This window comes from Cnephaeus nilssonii, assembly GCF_951640355.1.
Source record: "Cnephaeus nilssonii genome assembly, chromosome: 15".
In the NCBI taxonomy this organism is placed as follows: domain Eukaryota; kingdom Metazoa; phylum Chordata; class Mammalia; order Chiroptera; family Vespertilionidae; genus Cnephaeus; species Cnephaeus nilssonii.
This window is the reverse complement of record NC_137086.1, coordinates 43,921,352-43,942,809: the sequence shown is the minus strand read 5'-3', so window position 1 is coordinate 43,942,809 and position 21,458 is coordinate 43,921,352. Positions and strand designations below refer to the sequence as shown.

At 39.3% G+C, this 21,458-nt stretch overlaps 1 protein-coding gene across 2 annotated transcripts in view; it reads left to right on the top strand.

The window, feature by feature from the left end:
- The first annotated feature begins 1,266 nt into the window (after positions 1-1,266).
- The window catches only part of EXOC6B (exocyst complex component 6B), a 516,821-nt gene continuing 496,629 nt past the window's right edge, over positions 1,267-21,458 (top strand). For both annotated transcript variants that reach the window (XM_079791731.1, XM_079791730.1), the window contains exon 1: positions 1,267-1,470. In XM_079791731.1, coding sequence (XP_079647857.1) covers positions 1,358-1,470 — 113 coding nt within the window. In that variant the 5' untranslated portion in view covers positions 1,267-1,357. The remainder of the gene's footprint in view (positions 1,471-21,458) is intronic.

Here is a 21,458-nt window from a genome sequence, read left to right as displayed (position 1 = left end):
ACCTGGGACCCTTCAGTCCAAAGGCCGACGCTCCATCCACTGAGCCAAACCGGTTTTGGCAGTATTTCTTTTTTTTTTTTTTAACCCCACAAGGATATCAGCTTTATTTATTTTTTATTGGTCATTTAAATTTTCTTTTCTTCTTCTTTTTTATTGTTTAAAGTTTTATATGTCTCCTTTTCCCCCATTGACCGTCTTCCCTTCCCCTCCCCCCCCGCCCAGCCATTCCCACCCCTGAGGGCAAGCCCCCACCACCACAGTGTCTATGTCCATTGGTTATGCTAATATGCATGCATACAAGTCCTTTGGTTGATCTCTAACCACCCCCCCCATCCCCCACCTCCCCAGCCATTTGTCTCTGGATCGATTTTTGTTCAGTCACTATTCTTAAAAACCTTCAATGGATTCCCATTTGTGTTAGGTAAAAATTCAAGCATTGACCAATACATATGATTTCAAAATTCTAATCTGGGGAGTTTATGAAATGCAGATGTGTGGACCAGATTGTCCTAATGTAGGACCTTTAATCAGCATTAAAAACAAAAGTTTCTAGGCGCTTCTGATACAATTGGTCATTGGGTCAGTGGAGTCAGAATAAAGTACACATTTCTCAGCCCAGTATTTCTCTCCAAAGTACTTTTCCAGCCCCACCTCTTACTACGACTTATCTACATAGAGTAAATAAAGTTCTTGCTGGCTTTCTGAGATCTCCTCATACCTTCCAGACACACCTTTTTAAACCTCTGGGCCCAGGCTATGAATCCTTCACACCGGCAAGTGATCTCTGGGCTTGATTCTCTGGATTGGCTTGGGTTCTTTTAGTTTTTTCTCCCTCTATCCCCAACCTCCCAGCTTGCAAGACAGCTGTCCACAGAAACCTAGTTAGTCCTTTCTTATTTTTCTTTCTTTTTATATATTATATTAATTATTTTTAATTTAATTTAATTTAATTTTATCCTTTCTTATTTTTCGAACCTGTAGAGCCTTTTGAACTTTGTGGCAAGGGTCTTAAACAAGAATTTGTAGGGTTAGGGCCAGTGCCTGATTAGATCACCGTTGCATACACAGTCGTTACTTGTTGCTGGTTTAAAGTGCGGCTTTCCACGCGTATTTGCGGACTTAATGTGTATATGAGCGGAATCCTGCCTAACATCTCCCAAAGAACTACCAATCCCAGAGGGTATTGCGTGGAACGTCGGCGGACGCGGTGACGCAAGGGGGCGTGTCCAGCCTGAGGGAGGGGTCGTCCTGCGGGCAGCCGGAGACTGAGGGGGCTCGGGAACCTGGGGTGAGAGTGGGAGCGTCAGGTGAGCGGAGCTGAAGGGGGGTGGGGGCACGCTGCGGGGCGCCCCAGTCTATGGAGCGGGGTAAGATGGCGGAGGCGGAGAGCCTGGAGACAGCGGCGGAACACGAGCGGATCCTGCGAGAGATCGAGAGCACCGACACGGCCTGCATCGGGCCCACGCTCAGGTATCCAGGGGCCCGGGCTACCCACGGGGGCACGAGCGGGACGGGGGGCTGGGCTCCTTCGGGGCCATGGGTCTGCCCAGCCGTCGCAGGGTCAGCGCCGGCCCCTCCCTTCGGAGAGCCGGGCGAGCCACCTCCACCCTTGGCGGGGCGGGTCTCCCTCGGGAGCCCCGACGTGGGGTCCCTTCCCGATCGCCGTCTTCCACAGCCCACGTACCCTGAAGGCAGCCCTGCCTTCCTTCGGGCTGGGGCAACTTTCCTTCTCCCTCCGAGGCTTGCCCGGCGCCCGCGCCCGGCAACTGGAACGCGCCGGACAGATGGTGGCTTTTATCACCTCTTCCCCCAGGACATCTCCCCTCTCCCTCCGACTCGAGCCCCATTCTGCTTTGCAGACAAAATAGAATTTCTCCCCATGGTCTGTTGCTTGGAAATTAAACTCTTGCCTCCTTAAAATCACAACCACTTCTCAGAAATGAGTTCCTGAAAATCCTAGGCCGGGAAGGAAGTTTCCCTCGACCCGTGCCCCTCTCCTGGGAGCGGGTGCTCCCTTAACCCGGGGAGCAGGCCCACCTCTCCCCAAGGTGCAGCCTGCGGCAGTCTCATCGCCGAGAAAAACTTACCTCCCCCTCTCGCTCCCGTTACCATTACTTTGCCCCCACACCTCCATTTTACTTGGAGGTGTCAAAAGAAACCCCCACTTCCCTCAATTTATTGAACCAAAGTTAGGTATCACTTACTATATAGAGAGCAAGACATTGTATTAAGCAGTTTACAAATACAACTTCTTAAAACCGAAACACAATCCCGTTAGGTACTATTATTACCTTCATTTTACGGGTGAGGCTTTAAGTGACTTACTTGCCCAACAAGGTTATTGAGAAAATAAAGTGGGGGAGTTGAGATTCCTAGTCAGGCAGCCTGGATCTAGAGGCTGCATTCTTCACCTCTGTTGTCCTGCCTCAATTGGGGATTCCCTTCACCTGAACTTGTGAATTACTCACCCAGCCCAATGTGGGGCTTCCTTTCCCTTTCCCCTCAGGTTCCTGGTGCCCCTAGAACTAACTCAGCTTCATCCTTCCTCTGGCCCTTTCAGATCTCCATGTAGCCAGTATTTAGGTAATTGTCTTATCCACCTTGTACCGTCTTGGGTCACTGCTTCTCCCTTCAAAAATGAGTTATTACTCACTGCTTGATTTTTTTTCATGGGAATATTGCCTTTCTAAAGACTGTTTGAAGGAGGGGCAGACTGGAGACTTTACTCATCTCCATCTGCACAGCTTCCTTCTCCAGGGCACATTGTTAGCACAGTTCTCCAAGTGCTGTCCTTGAACATGACCATCCATCGTGATCATAATGCTTTTCTCTTTATTCATTTTCTTAAAGTCTTTGAGTGATCCTCATTCATCGTTTATAAAAACCGAAGGTTACTTACTAGTATCATAAGTGCATTATTAATGGTTATTAATATTTGGTTTTCACAAAACTAGATGTTATTAGAGTTACTGAGGATGCTGTTTCAGTGTGCTACTAAGAAATTTGGCTGCTGAGCTGCAGTACGCAGCCAAGCAAAGCTCCCACTGGAGCAGCTGGGATTACCAGAGTTTTTAGGAAGAATTCTTTCTCAGACACCATCAGTGTTGTCTTGAGTTGGTTGTGGTTTTCCGTTGCTGTAGTTCTTGGCTTATATGATAAATGACTTCAACTGATCAATTTAGTTTGCTGTGATTTATAATGTTAACCCTCCACTGAATAGTAATGCATATTTGTATCAACTGAATATTGGCCTGTAATTTTCTAGTTATTGATTTCAGAGAGGAATGGAGAGGGAGAGACAGAAACATCAACGATGATAGAGAACTATTGATCTGCTGCCTCCTACACGCCTCCTGCTGGGAATCCAGCCCCCAACCTGGGCATGTGCTCTTTTTTTTTTTTTTTCTTTCCAATTTTTTTTATTAAGGTATTATATGTGTACATATCTTACCATTGCCCCCCCCACCCCACTCCCATATATGCCCTCACCCCCCAGAGTTTTGCGTCCATTGGTTATGCTTATATGCATGCATACAAGTCCTTTGATTGATCTCTTATCTCCCCCATCTCTCCCTAACCTTCCCCCTGTAATTTGACAGTCTGTTTGATGCTTTACTGTCTCTGTATCTATCTTTTTGTTCAATTTTATAATGTTCTTTATTATCCATAAATGAGTGAGATCATGTGGTATTTTTCTTTCATTGACTGACTTATTTCACTTAACATAATGTTCTCCAATTCCATCCAGGTTGCTGCAAATGATGAGAATTCCTTCTTTTTTATGGCAGCATAGTATTCCATTGTGTAGATGTATGGGCATGTGCTCTTGACCGGAATCGAACCCAGGACCCTTCAGTCCCCAGACCGACTCTCTATCCACTGAGCCAAATTGGTTAGAGCTTCTTGTATCTTGACATAGAATATATGCATTATGGTTCGAATACAAGTTACCCATTCTTCCTAAAATTTGCTTCATTGTGCCCGGCCAGCATGGCTCAGTGGTTGAGCCTATGAACCAGGAGGTCACAGTTTGACTCCTGGTCAGCTGGGCTCGATCCCCTTGGGGTGTGCAGGAGGCAGCGGATCAGTGATTTTCTCATTGTTGATGTTTCTTTCTCTCTCTCCCTCTCCCTTCCTCTCTGAAATCAATTAAAAAAAACACTATATATATATATATATATATATATATATATATATATATATAAACTTCATTGTCATCACTGAGTTCTTTTCTCACTGGAAAGTGGGGTTTTATGGGGTTAGATGAATTAAGGGATCTTTTGCCCTAAGTGGACATGGTAAAAAAAAAGGGTTTGAGAACCTCTGCACTATCCTATCAGTTCTAATTGCTTTTCCTAACTCCCTGTATCATTATTAGGGGCTTTTCATTTTTGGCCTTATCCTGTCTTTGGCAGATAACCCTAAATCTTACTGTCAGACCCAAGATTCAATCACTTGAACATCTAAAAATACAAGTAATACTGTTTTTGTCTTTAGTCTAGCTTGCCTCTTGCCGGTATTCATAGGGGCTGATCTCACATTTTTTCGTTATCCCATTCAGAGACAGTAGCATGCACAGACTTGATGCATGCTTTTCCTTGGATGCACCCCCATCATCATTATACCCTGCTTTCTCATCACAGTCATTAGCCAGGTTTGATTAAGGCAGTAGGCTCTCTTCCCTAACTTTACCCTTAATTGTCTATCTCAAATTCCTCTACCCTTCTTCATAGTCTTTTCTCTTTCTTCCATCTTTTGAGATAGCTCTTTTTAGGCACCAGATTCTTAGCTGTTCTTGAGTTAGGTATTGTAACTGAAGAGGAATGAAAGAACAGAAACACAAATTTGATAGCAGATATAAGATTAGTATGTCCATCTTCCTGCTCTTCACAAAAATCTACCTAGCTACATTTGCCTAACCAGACAGACTCTTTCTTTTGCCAACTATTACTTGTGAATCATTACTTGCTTTCTATCCCTAGTATACCAAATTACTCTTCCAGTCATTCCTTTTTGTTTGAGGAGTCACAGTAGCTTGACTTTTTCATTATATAACTCCTTATTTTAATATTGAACACTCATGCAATGTTAGTCAATTTCCACATATCATAAGGGAGTGCCTCTCCTTTTTTATTGTAATTCTGAAAGGCCCAAGCATATCATGCATATAGAGGCTTTTGCCTAGTTAATCCCTTTGGGAAAGCAGCCATCTCTTTCTTCATCTTAAATATTATTTTGTTAGTTGCAAGTCTTGATTTTGCAGATGAGGAAAGAGGCTCATAAGATATTGGGTTCTGTCTTGTTTTTAAAATAATATTGATTCCAGCTTTGTAGCACTAATGCTAAAATATTGATTGCAAATCACTCATGTAAAATAGCTCCATATTCCCATCTCTATATTTCTAGTTTTCTCTCATATCACTTATTCAGTAGGTTATTTCCTTAATTTGCTCTGTGGATACTAGCAGTTAACATTCATTCTTAATTTGCTATTTCAGATTTTGTTTTTAAATTTAAAAAATAAATTTATTGAGGTAACTGGCTAATAATATATAAATTTCAGATATACAACATTATAATTTGATATCTGTATATTCTATTGTGTCCTTACCACCCAAAGCCTAGTTTCCTTCCAATACCATATAACTTTTAAGTTTAACAGTAAAATATAATACCTTTAAAAATAGCTTTATTGAGATGCAATTCATATACCATATAGTTCACCCATTTAAGTGTACAATTCAGTGGTTTTATAGTATACTCACAGTTGTGCAAAAGTCACCCATAATCTAATTTTGGAACACTTTCATCACTCCAAAAAGAAATCCTATACCTATTAGTGGTCATTTTACATTCTGTCTCCCCGCCCTCCCCAGTCAATCACTACATACTGTATTTATGAGTTTGCATATTCTGGACATCGAGGATAATAAAGGTATATATTTTGGTTCTTTATATCATTGCAGTTGATAGTTTGCAGTATCTGTTAACCATGTAATAATTGATTTAATCACATATCAAAATCAAGCTTTCAGCTGACAGCAACTTAGAAAGATAGAATTAGTGAGTGGCTTATTTATGAAATGTGTGAGAAGCTGAGGGTTGAGAAGCTGAGCAATGATGACATTTCAAATTTGCTTGTGGGGGCGGGGGGAAGCAAAAATACTGTGGGGAGGAGTTAGTAGAAATTGAGTTATACACACATACCTGACCTGAGTTTAAACATTTTGAGACCTAAGGTGTCTAATAGGTCATTTCTTCAAGTGTCTGCTCTTGCTGTGGGAAAGAAGAGTAAAGCCATTTTTGCAATGTGGTAGTATCTGCTGTAGTATTTAGAAAACAAGGAAGACAGTTACTTAAAGACCAACTGATGTTGCATGGACTTTGTTCCAATATTTGAATTAAGGAACATTCAGCTAAGAAATAAGTAACAATAATGGAATATTTAAATATTTTGGCTATCTTATTTATTGATTTTTAGAGAGAGAGAGATTTGTTCCATTTATTTATGCATTCATTGGTTAGTTCTTGTATGTGCCCTAACCTTGGTGTATGGGGATGATGCTCTAACCAACTGAACTTCCAGGCCAGGCTATTTTGGCTATTTATTTATTTAATATATTTTTATTGATTTCAGAGAGGAAGGGAGAGGGAGAGAGAGAGAGAAACATCAATGATGAGACAGAATCATTGATTGGCTGCATCCTGCACGCTCCACAGGGGATCGAACCCACAACCCGGGCATATGCCCTGACGGAACTGTGAGTCATAGGCTGATAGTCAACCACTGATCCATGCCGACCAGGCAAGAATACATTTTTGATGTATAAAGAGATATTGAGTCAAAGTGTAACTTCTTTTTTTTTTTTTTAAAAAAAAGTTATTATTGATTTGAGAGAATGAGAGAGAGATGAGAGATATTTGTTGTTCCACTTATTTATGCATTCATTCATTGATTCTTGCATGTGCCCTGACCAGATATTGAACCCACAACCCTGGCACATCCAGATGATGCTCCAACCAACTGAGCTACCCAGCCAGGGCTCAAAGTGTAATTTCTTAGTGGAGAAGCCATAACTTACTGAATTCCAAAAAGAAAAAGACATGAGGGAAATTAGATGCACAAAAAAATTGTATTTGAAGGCCTGTACGTTTTTTAAAGGTAGGCCATCACTTTGTCTCTAGGCTTTCTAGCAACTAGTACAAAAAAGAGACGTGTTCAGTTATTTAAATTATTGTGTTGTAAAATAAAAAAGTAGTTACTTAGGAGAAGCACAGCTATTCTTGGTTCTGCATAAGACCAGAGAACTGTTTCTCCCATATGTCCTCACAAAGAAGGTCCTATATAATGTAACTTTAATACCCATATAGTCAATGCAGCAATATGTGACAGGCTGTTTCCTGTATTGTCCTTTAGCAAAAGCATATGGCATAACCAAAGCACAATTCAGTAAAAGCAGTTTTCCAGGGAGCCAAAGGAATACAGTTCTCTGCTGGTTTTGGCTTAATTAAGGCATAGATTTGATAATATTTATATTGGGAGTTGGAAAGTGCATTATTCCTCTCTTCCTTTTTTGGATCATTGATCACTTTGAGAGACTTATAAATGCTACAGTCACTTTCCTAAGTAAAATGCATGTGTTCAGTCTCTATGATTTCTGGTCTGAAAGACTATACATTGCTTATACCTTAGTTATTTCTTTGTAAATACTACTTTAAATCCTCACCCAAGGATTTAAAAAACTTTTTTTTTTTTATTTGAGAGAGAGAGAGAGAGAGAGAGAGAGAGAGAGAGAGAGAGAGAGAGAGAGAAACATAGATGTGAGAGAAACATCGGTTGCCGTCTGGAAGCACACTACTGGGGATTGAGCCTGCGACCTTGGCATGTGCCCTGACTGGGAATAGAACCGGCAACCTTTCTGTCCATGGGATGATGTCCAGCCAATTGAGCCACACTGGCCAGGGCGAATAATCTTAATTTTGATGTTAAAAAACAACACCCACTTGTCTGGTGTGGCTCAGTGATTGAGTGTCGGTCAACCTATGAATCAGAAGGTCATAGTTTGATTGCTGGTCAGGGCACATGCCCCGGGTTGTGGGCTTGATCTCCTGTAGGGGGCATGCTGGAGGCAGCTGATCAGTGATTCCCTCTCATCATTGATGTTTCTCTCTCTCTCTCTCTCCCTTTCTCTCTGAAATCAATAAGAATATATTTAAAAAAAAACCCAAAACAAAACAACACCCAACCCATGTTAGCCAAATAAAAAATTGCCAACAAGTAAAATAACTATAGGTGTTTTGCCTTAAGCTATATAATTTAGAATATACTGGCTGGAAAATATGTGTCTCATTAAGAAGGTTATTTACTTGGAATGTCTGGAAATTTCTTGTTCTAGATTTAGAATTTAAAAAAAGTTGAGACATCTAACTCTCAAGGGCACAATGATTGTTAAAAGAAGTTTAAGCATATAGTATATGTTTGCATAATTATAATTTAGAACTTTGAAATACATTACCTAGTGAAACATCTGTGAGCAAGAACTGTCACAGTGCAACCAATTAGATTACCTTAATGTGATTTGTGGTGATACATATGGATTATGACTGTTGAAATAACCAACTACTATTCATTCTTGAAGGTATCACATTGATATGCACATTGCACTGTAGTGAATTTACCTTCGGTCACTACCGTGGTTTGATAATCAGCTTGATCTTTAGATAATGGCAAAACAATGACATTAACAAAAACCTTTTTTTTTTTTTTAGAGCACTTCTATCATTTTTTTTTTTTTTGAGTTTGATACTTCCAGTGTTCTGAATACTAGAAAAATGTTCTATTGTTAGATAAATGATGAAGGCCAGCAAAGTCACAATGATCCAAGATAAACACACAGAAATTAATTATATTTCTACATACTAACAATTAATACATTGACACCAAAATTAAAAAAACACAATGCCATTTATAATCACTTTTTAAAAAGAAATACTTAGGTATAAATCTAACAAAATATGTACTGACTTTGTAAGTTAAAAAACTACATAGCCCTAGCTGGTTTGGCTCAGTGGAGAGTGTCAGCCTGAGGACTGAAGGGTCCCGGGTTCAATTCCAGTCAAGGGCACATGCCCGGGTTGTGGGCTCGATAATAGGGTAACTGCTCCACTATACAATATTATAGTGCTAAAAGATATGCTTTTTATCACAGAGCTTGTCATGTTTCAAGTGTAGACAAACAAGATCAAAACTGGAAGACTATTTTACCCTACAGCTTTTTAATAAAAAACAAACACAGCAAAAGAGCCTGCCTCCCTGAAATAGTTAGTCACTGTTAGTTTAGTCACTGTGTATGCATATTTCTTTTTATATACTTCTGAATTCTATTTGCCAATAGTTTCTTAGGGATATTTATGTTTATATTTGTGAGGGGTATTATATTTAATGTAATTATTGATATGCTAAGGCTCAACTCTGCTTTTTATTTGTTCTATGTTTATTCTCTCCTTTTTTTTTGTTTTTTTTTCTCTCTTTTTTTTCTTTGCTTTGAGTGACTTGAACATTTTGTAAAATTCCAATTTGATTTATCTATACTGGTTTTGAATGTACCTTTTTGTATAGCCTTTTTGGTGTTTTCTCTAGTTGTTAAAATTATTTAATATATAACTTATCACAGTTTGCCTGTGTCATCATTTTACCAGTTTGAGTGAATTATAGAAACTTCACTTCCCGTTATGTTTCTTTATCCTCTCCTATTTATAACCATTTTAAATATTTTCTCTATAGACATTTAAGACTATGTCAAACTTTTAATTTTTGCTTCACGCAGCAAATCTAATTTAGGAAATTCAGGAGAAGTAAAACCTGTTATATTCACCCATATTTTTGCTTACTGTGTTCTTTTTCCCCTTTATGTTCCAAGATTCTTGTTAAAAAAATCATTTCCTTTCTGTTTAAAGAAGTTCCTGTAGCCAGTTTTTTAAAGAGTAGGCAGCAAATTCTCTTTACATGAGATTGGCTTAGTTTACTTCATCTGAAAAGGAATGAACCATTATTTCTGCTACATGTACGATTCTGGATTGGAGTTCTTTTCCTTCAGCACTTGAAAAATGTTGTGCCGCCTCTTTCTGGCCTCCATGGTTTCTGATGAGAAATTTGCTGTCATTCAAGTTACTTTTTCCCTGTAGAAAAGGTGTCATTTTTCTCTGGCTACTTTTAAGATTTTTTTTCTCTGTCTTTAGTTTTCAGGAGTTTAATTACAATGTGTCCTGGCATGGATTTCTTTGGGTTTATCCTGTCTGGGTTTGCTGAACTTCAAGAGTCTGTAGGTTTACATGTCCCTTGCCAAATTTGGGAAATTTTAATTTATTATTTCTTCAAGTATTTTCCCACTCCATTATCTTTCCACTCTCATTTTGGGACTCTGGTGACATAAATGTTATATCTTTTGTTATTGTCCAATAGCTCCTGGGGTGCTGTTTATTTCTTTCATTTTATTTTCTCATATTCAGATAATGTAATTTCTATTGTTATATCTTTGAATTCACTGATTCTTGCCTCTATTCCTTAGTTACTGATTCTTGCCTCTGTTCTTTCTGAGGCTGTTACTGAGGTTTTCTTTTCAGTTATTGTATTTTTCAGTTCTAAACTCTCCATTTGGTAATTCTTTGCTCTATTTTTTTCCCCCTGAGGCTCTCAATCTGTTTGTTTCAAGTGTGTTCATAATTGTTTGTTGAACCATTTTTGTTATGACGACTTTAACATCATCAGATAATTCTGACATCTCTGTCATTTCTGGCATCTACTGATTATCTTTTTTCATTACTTTGACAACTTTCTTGTTCTTGGTATGAAGAATGATTTTTAATTGAAACCTGTACAAACATATTATGTTTTGAGACTCTGTTTCTCATTTAAACCTACCCTTTTAGTTAGCTTTCTTCACACTGCTCTGGCAGGAGGTGTGGATTAATGCTTCGTTACTGCTAGGTGGAGGTAGATGTCCATGTTCCCCACTTGGACTCTGTTGACCTGAGAGGGGCTCCTCATCTGCTGGAGATGAGAGTCCTGGCTCCATATATGGTCTCTGCTAATAACATTGTGTGAGAGAAGATTGTAACCATCTATTGGGGGTGAGTCCCAGCTCCCTTCTTGGCCTTTTCTGACACCCTGGCCAGGGTATTGGGTGCTTCTAGAGGGCGGAAATCTTGGCTCCCTCTCTGCCTGTGCTTGTGTGAGTGTGGGTGGGGCCACAGTTTTTTCTGTAGTGTTTGTGTAGAATACAACAGTGATTGTGTAAATGTTTTCTATTTTGGTAGGCTACCTCTTTTGTCATCTTTGGATAGAGAGAACAGGCTTTTGTTAGGGCTTTTTTTTTGCCTATTTGTTTGCACTTGTTTATGTCTCTTTAGTTCCAAGCTGGGATATGTAGCAAAAAGAAAATCCAGGAACCTCACCAGTGTTGTTTCTTTGGTCCTGAGGTCCCAAGCCTATCTGCCTTCTTCTTCCACCTTTTAGATCTTTTAATGTTTGTTTTATATATGACGCCTAGAGATTTTAGTTATACGTAGTGGGAAGAATAGCAAAAACTGTCTGCTTCACCTTCTTAGAATGAGAGTCCTATTATATGTCCTTTAACTTTTAAATTATTTTTCTTTTTATAATTGTGATGCTTGCTCACCTGTAAAAATAAAACCAAGCAGAATAGAAAACTGTAAAGATGACACAAATACACATCAGGCAAAAATTTGTTTTTGAGAAATGACCATTATTCACTTTTAGTGAACATCATTCCAGATCAACATCACTTCACACAAATATACAAATAGGAGGGTGAGTAGAAGAAAATAATTTTCATAGAAATTGGGTATTGGATATACTATAATGCTGTTTATATTAAAAATATTACATTTAACTTTACTTGAAGAGGAAACTGAAATGAAACATGGAATTAATGTTTATTAAGGTAAATTTTTTCATCACAAATGAATTTATTTTTAAAAGATCTCTTAAACATGAAGGAAAAAGTCAGTTTCTATATTCATAATTAATAAAAACTCATATTCAATTTTAATTGATTTTCCACTATGGAAAAAAAGAAAAATTGGTGCTTTTTCTTTTTTCAAAATAGCTTTATTGAGATATAATTCACACACTATGCAATTCATTTATTTAAAGTGAACAGTTTGATGGTTTTTAGAATATTCACAGTCTACATTACTTCTCCAGAGAAAGATCCCTGATGCCTTGCCTAGGATTAGCTTTGGCTCCTTGAATATCCATGTATGGAGTAAGTATGTAGGGGTTTGACTATTCTATATTCACTCTTCCAGTTAATCTGTTTGTTTTCAGTGCTTCCATTATTCTTGGCATTCTTAGTCCTGGTCTCCATCATTATGGTTGGTTCTCATTCTCCCTCTTGGATTTCATTTCTTTGGGAATGACTCTTTTTTTTTTTTTTGTACTTCTGTGTTTCATCCTTACTGCTGTTTATCAGCTGTTGTCTTCTAGAAATTTGTTGCTATTTCTTGTTGGCTGTAAGCTCTTTCCTTGTTCTTTTGGAGTAATGGGTTTATACCTTTTTCTGTAAGGGGTTTCAGGAGAAAGGAAAGTAAATGCATGTGGTTGTCTCATCACATTGAAATGGAGGTCTGGAAACCAGAGTTACTCCTGCTGGCTCAAGTTGTTACCCTCTAGGGTGAAGCCAGTATACATTAAATAGAAGATATTTATGCTGGGGCCAGGTAGCGCAGTAGGTTTGAGCGTTTTCCTGATATACCAAGGGTGTGGGTTTGGTCCCTGGTCAGGGCACATATAAGAATCAATCAGTGAATACATCAATTAGTGGAACAACAAATTGATATTTCTCTCTCTTTTTTCTCTCCTTTCTCTTCTCTAAAATGAATCAGTAAAACACACACATGCAACACACACACACACACACACAAATGGAAATGGCAGTGTGCATAAATAAATTTTACTGGGAACAGACCAACCCCTTCTAGAAAAAAAAAAAAGATATTCACTAGATTTTTTAAAAATAAAGGACAACTCTAAAAATTTTCTATAGCCACTAACTGCCCTGTCCCACCTCCACCCCTGTTCTTGAAAAAAAATAAAAAAATATTGATTTCAGAGAGGAAGGGACAGAGAGAGACAGAAACATCAATGATGAGAGAGAATCATCGATTGGCTGCCTCCTGCATGCCCCCCAACCGGGGATTGAGCCCCAAACGTGGGCATGTGCTCTGACTGGGAATTGAACTGTGACCTACCATTTCATAGGTCAGCCCTCAGCTACTGAGCCACACTGGCTGGGCCTTTACCCTTATTTTTAATACTGTTTTCATAAAATGTGATGACCCTTTCCCATTTATGAAACTATATTTTCTCTCAGTCTTTTTCTTCCTTCTTTTGTTTTATACTTCCTTCTTTTGTCACCCAGTCTGCTTCAGTTCTCTCTATCCAAGACTATCCTGTAGAAGTTTTGCAAACTTATTTGTGTGTCCCAATATTTTCAGTTCTTCTTTTCTGTTCATATTTTATAGAAAGTGTAGTAGTTTACATGATTTTCCTTCAAGCTTTATTGCCACATCCATTTGTAGCAAGGGTTCAGGACCTGAAGAAGGGGCTGTGCACAAGTGAAAACACTAGACAAGAAATACGAATTTAGAAGGCATGGGGGCCAAGCGGAAACTTCCCTGTAGTTGGTTTTAGCCTCCAGCACTTTATTATTTTCTATGAAGTTATTTTATGTCATAGCATTCCTAGCTGATTCATTTAAAATTTCCTTTTGTTTATTGAGTAACTTTTATGTACCACATACTTTATTTTTAAATTGTAATGGATTTTTAAATATTTTTAGGTTTTATAAGTTTACTAGAGGCCCAGTGCATGAAATTTGTGCATGGGCAGGGTCCCTAGCAGCTGCTGGTTGCCTGCTGGGGCCTTCCTTCATTCCACGCCACCCTCTGGCCGCATCATAGCGAGCAATCAAACTCCTGCTCAGTCGAACTTCCGAGGGGACACTTTGCATATTAGACAGATATATATATATATATATATATATATATATATATATATATATAGACTAGAGGCCCAGTGCACGAATTCGTGCACGGATGGAGTCTGGCCAGCCTGACCAGATCGGGGTCAGGTGGGGGAGGGGCCGTGGGCGGTTGGTGGTTTGGCCCTGTCCCCTGGTCGAACTCCTGGTTGAGGGGACAATTTGCATATTAGCCTTTTATTATATAGGATTGTAAAAAAAATAAACAACTTAGAAGTACATGAGTAAAATTCACTCTCTTCCCTAAACTCCCCCGTTTAAAGCATTATTATTAGTTTGATGTGTAGTTTTCTAGGCTTTTTTCTTTGCTTATGCAAGCATGTATACACACATTTGTATAAACATATAGTCTTATAGTTTTTCTTTTTAAGTGAGAATTACCATATACACATCTATTTTTTCTACTTAATAATATATATGTCAGATATCTTTGTAAGTCAAAACTTCTAGCTCTTTCAAATAATTGCAGAATATTCTGTTGTATGGAATTATATACTCCTCTGTGGATGGACATTAGAGACTGTCTCCTTTTCCCTCCCTACATTGTTCTAACAAACAATAATGTAGTCTTATAAATATCTCTTTACATATTGATAGTGATATTTCTGTAAGATAGATTCTTAAATGTGGGATTACTAAGTTTAAGCTTTGTAAATTTAAAATTTTGATATATACAACCAATTTCTGCCCCATTCTTTTTTTGTTTCCAAATTAAGTTTACTGTGGAAAATCTAAAATCCACAAAACTCAAGAAAATAATATACTAAATCTTTATGTACCTTTGTTACAGTCTTAACAGTTAAACATACAACAAATCTTGTTGCATCTGATTCTCTCACTACTTACCCTTTCCTCCACTGCCTACCTTGTCTATTAGTAATTTTGAAGTATATCCTACATATCATATCATCTTTAAACACTTCAGTATCAGTGAATTACTTTTGGGACATATGCATTGATTTACCAATATTTACTTCAGTACATAGGCTCCCAGGAATTTATTTATTGAGTGAATCAAGGACTGCCTATAGTTGGTCTGAAATTATTCTTTTAAAGAAATTTATTGATTTTAGAGAGAGAGAGAGGAGGGGAGAGAGGGGGAGAGAGAGAGATTGATTTGTTGTTCCACTTATTTATGCATTCATTTGTTACTTCTTGTATGTGCCCTGACCGAAGATCAAACCCAGAACTTTGGTGTACTGGGACAATGCTCTAACCAACTGAGCTACCTGACCAGGGCCTGAAATTATTCTTTTTTGGCAATAATTACGTATTAAGGCTAGTTTTCTAAGGTCATACCTAAAACCATGTAAGTAGCATATAAGATACTACTTTTCATTCTCTGTGGGGGCAGTGGTAGGAAGGGAAAGCAGAGGAGAAGAAAGGCATACATTTAGTTAAAGCCGAAGAGTAATCAAATCCTTAGGGTATAAGACCAAACAATAACAACAAAAATCCTTCTTTGTTTCACTGAAAATTATCATCTGATTATTTAGGAATTTTTGTCTGTAGTTCCCAACTCCTCTGCCACATTTAAGGAATAGGCTCTAAGGATCAGAAAAGGATTTTTTTGTTTGAAGTCATAAAAATTTTACCTAGAGTCTTAAGCTTAGTAAGGATCAAAAAAGCCTCATTCAGTCAATATTCTTTCTTTTTACTTTATATGATCAGTATTAGAACAGCTATGCTTCAAGTTTGCCAGCTCCTTACGTTATGTTGACTGCATTTATTGAGGATGCTGGCATGTAATTGTAATGGATCATACAATTTTTACCGAGGACGAGCAAAATATTGTCCTTTAAAATAATGACTCAGACGGTATTCCAGTCAGAAAAGACCATTCATGTGGAGTAGGTAAATTGGCAAAGTGGTTCTTGAATAATTCTGGAGGAAGAAAATATTTCTAAGGGCTTTATTTAGCTTGAATTTTTAAGACATTTGTATAATATGGGGGTCTTTGACCAGTATCAGATAGTGGTCTCTTTTTAATATACAACATTCTGGCAGTTTCTTAAGCTGGGAAAACAGCCTCCCCAAAGTATGCCAAATTTAAATTGTCATTGGTCTCAATTATCAAACTTGTACAGCATAACCCAGAATTTGCCCTTGTTAACCAGACTTATTTTTAAAAAGTCAGAAGTTTATAATAAATTCTAAAAAAAATTCAGGTGTCCTTCTTGCAGTGTTATTTCCCATGTTATTATACAAACTTGGTCAGGAGTTTTATTTTTGCTGCCTGGCAGTCTTTGACAAAGTAGGACAAGTCCCATGTTGTGTAGTATCAGTTTTAAATTGCAACAGTTTGTTGATAGGAGAAGCAGATAGAAATTTCTCAATATACTTGAGGTGGAGATGAAAAGGCTTCATTTCATTACAGCATGCTACTAGAAAGACCTTGAACTTCCCTTGATCCTCCTTGTTTTAGTCAGTTTGCTTGTCCTCTAAGGCCAGTCATTCATGGGGATGGCCACTGTAGTAGCTCTTTTACAAGTTAAATGAAGGAGAAATGATCATCTGTTTGATCCAGAAGTGAAGAGGGGCTGCAAAATCTAGATTGCTGTATACATGAGCAGATTTATTTCTGGTACTAACATTTTGCACTGTTGGGTTCTGTTCATCAAATAAAAAATTTAAAGACTATTTCATTCAAGTCAGTATGTTGTCACTAAATTTGCTAGTAACCAGACCACTCATTTCTCCATGACTGTAGGATGGGCGGCATCAGACCATGGTCTCTTGTAGTATTCTTGTTCTCAGAGCTATAACAGACAAAATAGGCAACGAGACCTATTAAAAATAAGGGAGTAAAATTAAATAAACTCTGAAATAAATGAGGAGAATGCGTCTGTAGCAAAATTCTCTAACTTGTTTTGCTTTCCTATGTACTAGAATCCATAGTCAAAGCAGCAGCATTCTGTTTGATGGGAAGCAAGGGCCAGAGACAGCTTGCTGTTCTTTGTCTCTTTGAAGCTAGAACCCCAGAGCTGTACTGTATAGTCTAATCATTAGTTACTTGGAAAGGTGAGGGTATAGGTTATGCACATAGCTGGGAGGCTCCTGTCATCCTAACCTCTGCAAACTTTATAGTCAGATGTCTTAAAGATGTTTAATTCACTGTGGAGGTTCAGGTATGGTCTTTTTTAGGTTAATTCTTAAATGTGATTGCTTTGTACAGTTGTGCAGGTTATATAGTGGATAACTGGGCAATTTATACTAGTAGTATAGGTAATATCTACACTAATAAAAGAGAAATATGCAAATTGACCATATCTCCGCAACATCCACCAGCCAATCAAGAGTGAGTATGCAGATTAACCCAACAAGGATGGAAGGTTAATTTGCATATGCAGGCATGGAGCGACTGGGCGAGACACCTGCTATGAGGGGGTGGAGGGAGCTACAGGAGCGGCGCTCTACCAGGAGCAAGGACTTGCAGGCTCCTGGGCAGCTGGGAGTGAAGCCAGGGGAAGGAAGGCCTATTCTTGCATGAATCTTCGTTCAACGGGCCCCTAGTCTATATAATAAAAGCCTAAGTGACTGTTACAGCAGAACAACCAGTTGCTATGATGCGCACTGACCACCAGGGGGCAAACGCTCAATGCAGGAGCTGCCCCCTGGTGGTCAGTGCGCTTCCGCAGGGGGAGCACCACTCAGCCAGAAGCTGGGCTCACTGCTGGCTAGTGCAGCAGTGGTGGTGGTAGCCTTTTCCGCTTCCATGGCAGCGCTAAGGAGCAGTGGGCCGAGCGGTAAGGAGCGAGGGATCCTGGACTGTGAGAGGGTGCAGGCCAGGCTGAGGGACACCTTCCTCTCCTCCCTCAGTGCACGAATTTCGTAGATTTATAAATTCATTAGGACAGGTTTCCAGCAGTTATTGGGCAAGTATCTTGAAGAGGAGAAAGATACCAAATGGGTAAGCATAGACCATATATATATATATTTTTGTTTAAATTTCTTTATTGATTAAGGTATCACATATTTGTCCTCATCCCCCCATTCCCATCCCACACCCCTCCCCATGCATGCCCCCACCCCCGTGTTGTCCTTAATCACTGGTTAGGCTCATATGCATGCACACAAGTCCTTTGGTTGATCTCTCCCCTTTATCCCCACCCTCCCCTACCCTCCCTCTGAGGCCCGACAGTCTGATTCATGCCTCCTTGTTTCTGGGTCTGTTCTTGTTCATCAGTCTATGTTCATCATTTCCCCTAGATGAGTGAGATCATGTGCTATTAGAAATACACTTATAAGAACCGAAAATGAGACAAGCAATAATGGTTATGCTGAAAGGCAAATGAATCAGTCTGTAGTGAGTTTTTTTCTGGGCCAACAGTTCTTTTGAGACCCAATTTCAATGTCAAACAGTTCCTTATGTGTACATGTCAGCAATGACATTTCAGTTCTGGATGGTGGACAAATGGTGGTAATGCAGGTCTGACCCTCTCTGGTTTGGTCCTGGGCAACCTTCAGTGACGCACATCTGCTGACTGCTAGTATGGCAAGGCGACGTCAGCGTCTTCCATCTCTGGACTGCTTCTCTTCTGTCTTTATGGCTGGAGTAGTCCTGTCGATTCCTCTCTGTTGCCAGAATCCACATGGTCTCGGAGTTATTTTCTGAAAATATACAAACATATTCTTGACCAAAAGTTAATAAAGGAATATTTTCTATAAATTTGACTTGGGATCCTTTTTTCATTTTTTGCCCAAATGATTTTCCTCTGGCTTGTTTTGACACCATGTGTGTTTTTCATGGGTGTCTTGCTTTTAGACCATATTTTTAAGTATTAACAATTTTTTACAAAACTGTGAGATCTCTTTTTAAAGTTGTATTTGTAGATGCAATAATTTTAAGTGCACTGTTCATATATTTATCCTCTCCTGTATTTATAATTTCTCCCACATATTCATTGTTTTACTACTGACAGCATTATTTTTTCTTTTCCTGGAGAAAAGAGCTCTCAAGTGAATTTGCTATGAGGTTGTTTGGACTTTTTTTTTTTTTTTTCATGTGTTTAGTTTGTTCACAGTTTAGCAATTCTTAGGCTTTAATGTGCATGTTCTTGCCATGTTGAGATGACTTAATGTTTGTATTCTGTTAATAGATTCATAGTATGTTGAATAAAGCTCACATCTTTGCCAGAGATTTGGGTATTACTCAGTTGTGATTCTATCAGTATGTGTTCAGCTGGGATTCCAAGTTCATTTGTCATTGCTCAGAGTTTCCAGAAGGTTGCCTTGGGTAGCAACAGGCTTTTTGATAGTATTCACCATCTAGAACTGTTGTTTCTAAAGTTGGGTTTGGAAGTTTTCTTATTTGTTCTTTTTGTATCAAGATTAGTCACAGTTCTGGTGGAGCTGCTGCTTTATTTCTGATATTTTGAATATTTTTGAGGTTTTTATTCCAAGTTTGTTGGTATAAATTTCATCAAAAATTTTGATACATATTGCCAAATTGTCCTCCAGCAAGGTAAGTGGTATGAATTAACACTTCCACTAAGTTCCTGTGCTTTGCCTGTAAGCTGAAATGGTTTAAAGATAGTAACTTTCTTTACTCCAGTCTATGGTAGAATTTTTTTTTTTCTAGGTAAGAACAATGACTCTCTTTGGAGCAAATAAAAATTTGAATAGTTCTGGGATCAATAGAGAACCATAACTGTACCCCCTCAAATTTCATCATAGTTCTGATAAGATTATTTAAACTTGGTGAGCCTCAAAGCACTGTCCTGGACATATCCTTAAATTCATTATACAGAAAGGAACTTCTCAGATGACAAATGCATTATTTATCCTTCATTCAAGTTTAGTTGAAAGTTTCTGAAAATGGTCTTTATTGCAGGGTACGGGCAGTCAACATAGTGCTGTAGGTATCACCTGGTAACCTGTTAACGTAACTAAGAATATCCTAAAACTTTAGGGTATAAAAGTCAAGTCATCTTTTTAGTGATGTTATTATTGTTATTTTTGCTCGTTGTCTATTTTTTGACCATGTATTACTATCAGTAAACAATGAGTACACTTATTCTCCTTAGGTGTATTTATTTATAAATTACTAGGGGCCCCGTGCACGAAATTCGTGCACTGGGGAGGGGTCCCTCAGCCCAGCCTGTCCCCTCTCACATACTGGGAGCCCTCAGGGGGTGTCCTACTAATGGCTTAGGCCCGCTCCCCGTTGGGAGCAGACCTAAGCCGCAGTCTGGCCTCCCTTTGCAGGAGGCAACCAGGCTGATCAGGGGAAGGTGCCAGCCCCATCACTCTGCTGCTGCAGCCACTGCCAGTCACGGCAGCCGCCAAGGTATTTTCATCAACAGGGACTCCAGTCCCCTCACCATTGAAAATGACAACTTTCTTTAAGCATTTTCAAGATGTGTCTTTCATAGGATATGATATTTCTGTCTTTATTTTTCTTTTTATCATCACCTGCGGATGTTTCCATTGATTTTTTCCCCTTCCCTCTGATCCCAGGCTCGGCCCCTGCCCAAGCCTAAAGCCTCTGCCCCAGGTTTTAGGCTTGGGAAGGGGACTCCCCCGCCCCTCCGATTGCAGGCTCAGCCCCTTCCCAAGCCTAAAGCCTCTGCCCTAGGCTTTAGGCTTGGGAAGGGGTCCCTCCCCTCTCCCCCCCCTCCCCCCGCACCTCCGATCGCAGGCTCGGCCCCTTCCCAAGCCTAAAGCCTCCGCCTGATGGCTGGCTGGGAGTGACCTGGGTGTCGAGGAGGTTCCTGGGACCCAGATATGCATGCAAATTAACCGCCATCTTTGTTGGGTTATTTTGCATACTCACTCTGATTGGCTGTGGGCGTAGTGGAGGTACAGTCAATTTACATGTTTCTCTATTATTAGGTAAGATATGCAAGTACTAAAACTATATATTATAAAACATATGCAGAAAAATAGAAATTTAAAAGGAGGAGATTAAGATATTGGTAATAGAGATGCTGATGTTTTCTTTCTGTGCTTCAACAGAAACTGTTGTCCTATATAGGATTTGTTTCTGTAGCATTATTTTCTACTGAGAACAAGGGGCTTTCTGATTTGAGGCATATATTACATTATTTCTAACTAGGGGCCCGGTGCACGAAATTCGTGCACTGGAGGGGGGGTCTCCTCAGTCCAGCCTGCCCCCTCTCACATACTGGGAGCCCTCAGGGGATGTCCTACTGACGGCTTAGGCCCGCTCCCTATGGAGCTGCAGTCTGGCCTCCCTTTGTGGGAGACAGCCGGGCTGATCAGGGAAAGGCACCAGCCCCATCACCCCACTGCTGGAGCCACTGCCAGTCACCGCAGCCACCAAGGTGTTTTCATCAACACGGACTCCAGTCCCTTCACCAAGAAAAATTGACAACTTTCTTTAGGCATTTTCAAGATGTGTCTTTCATAGGATATGACATTTCTTTCTTTCTT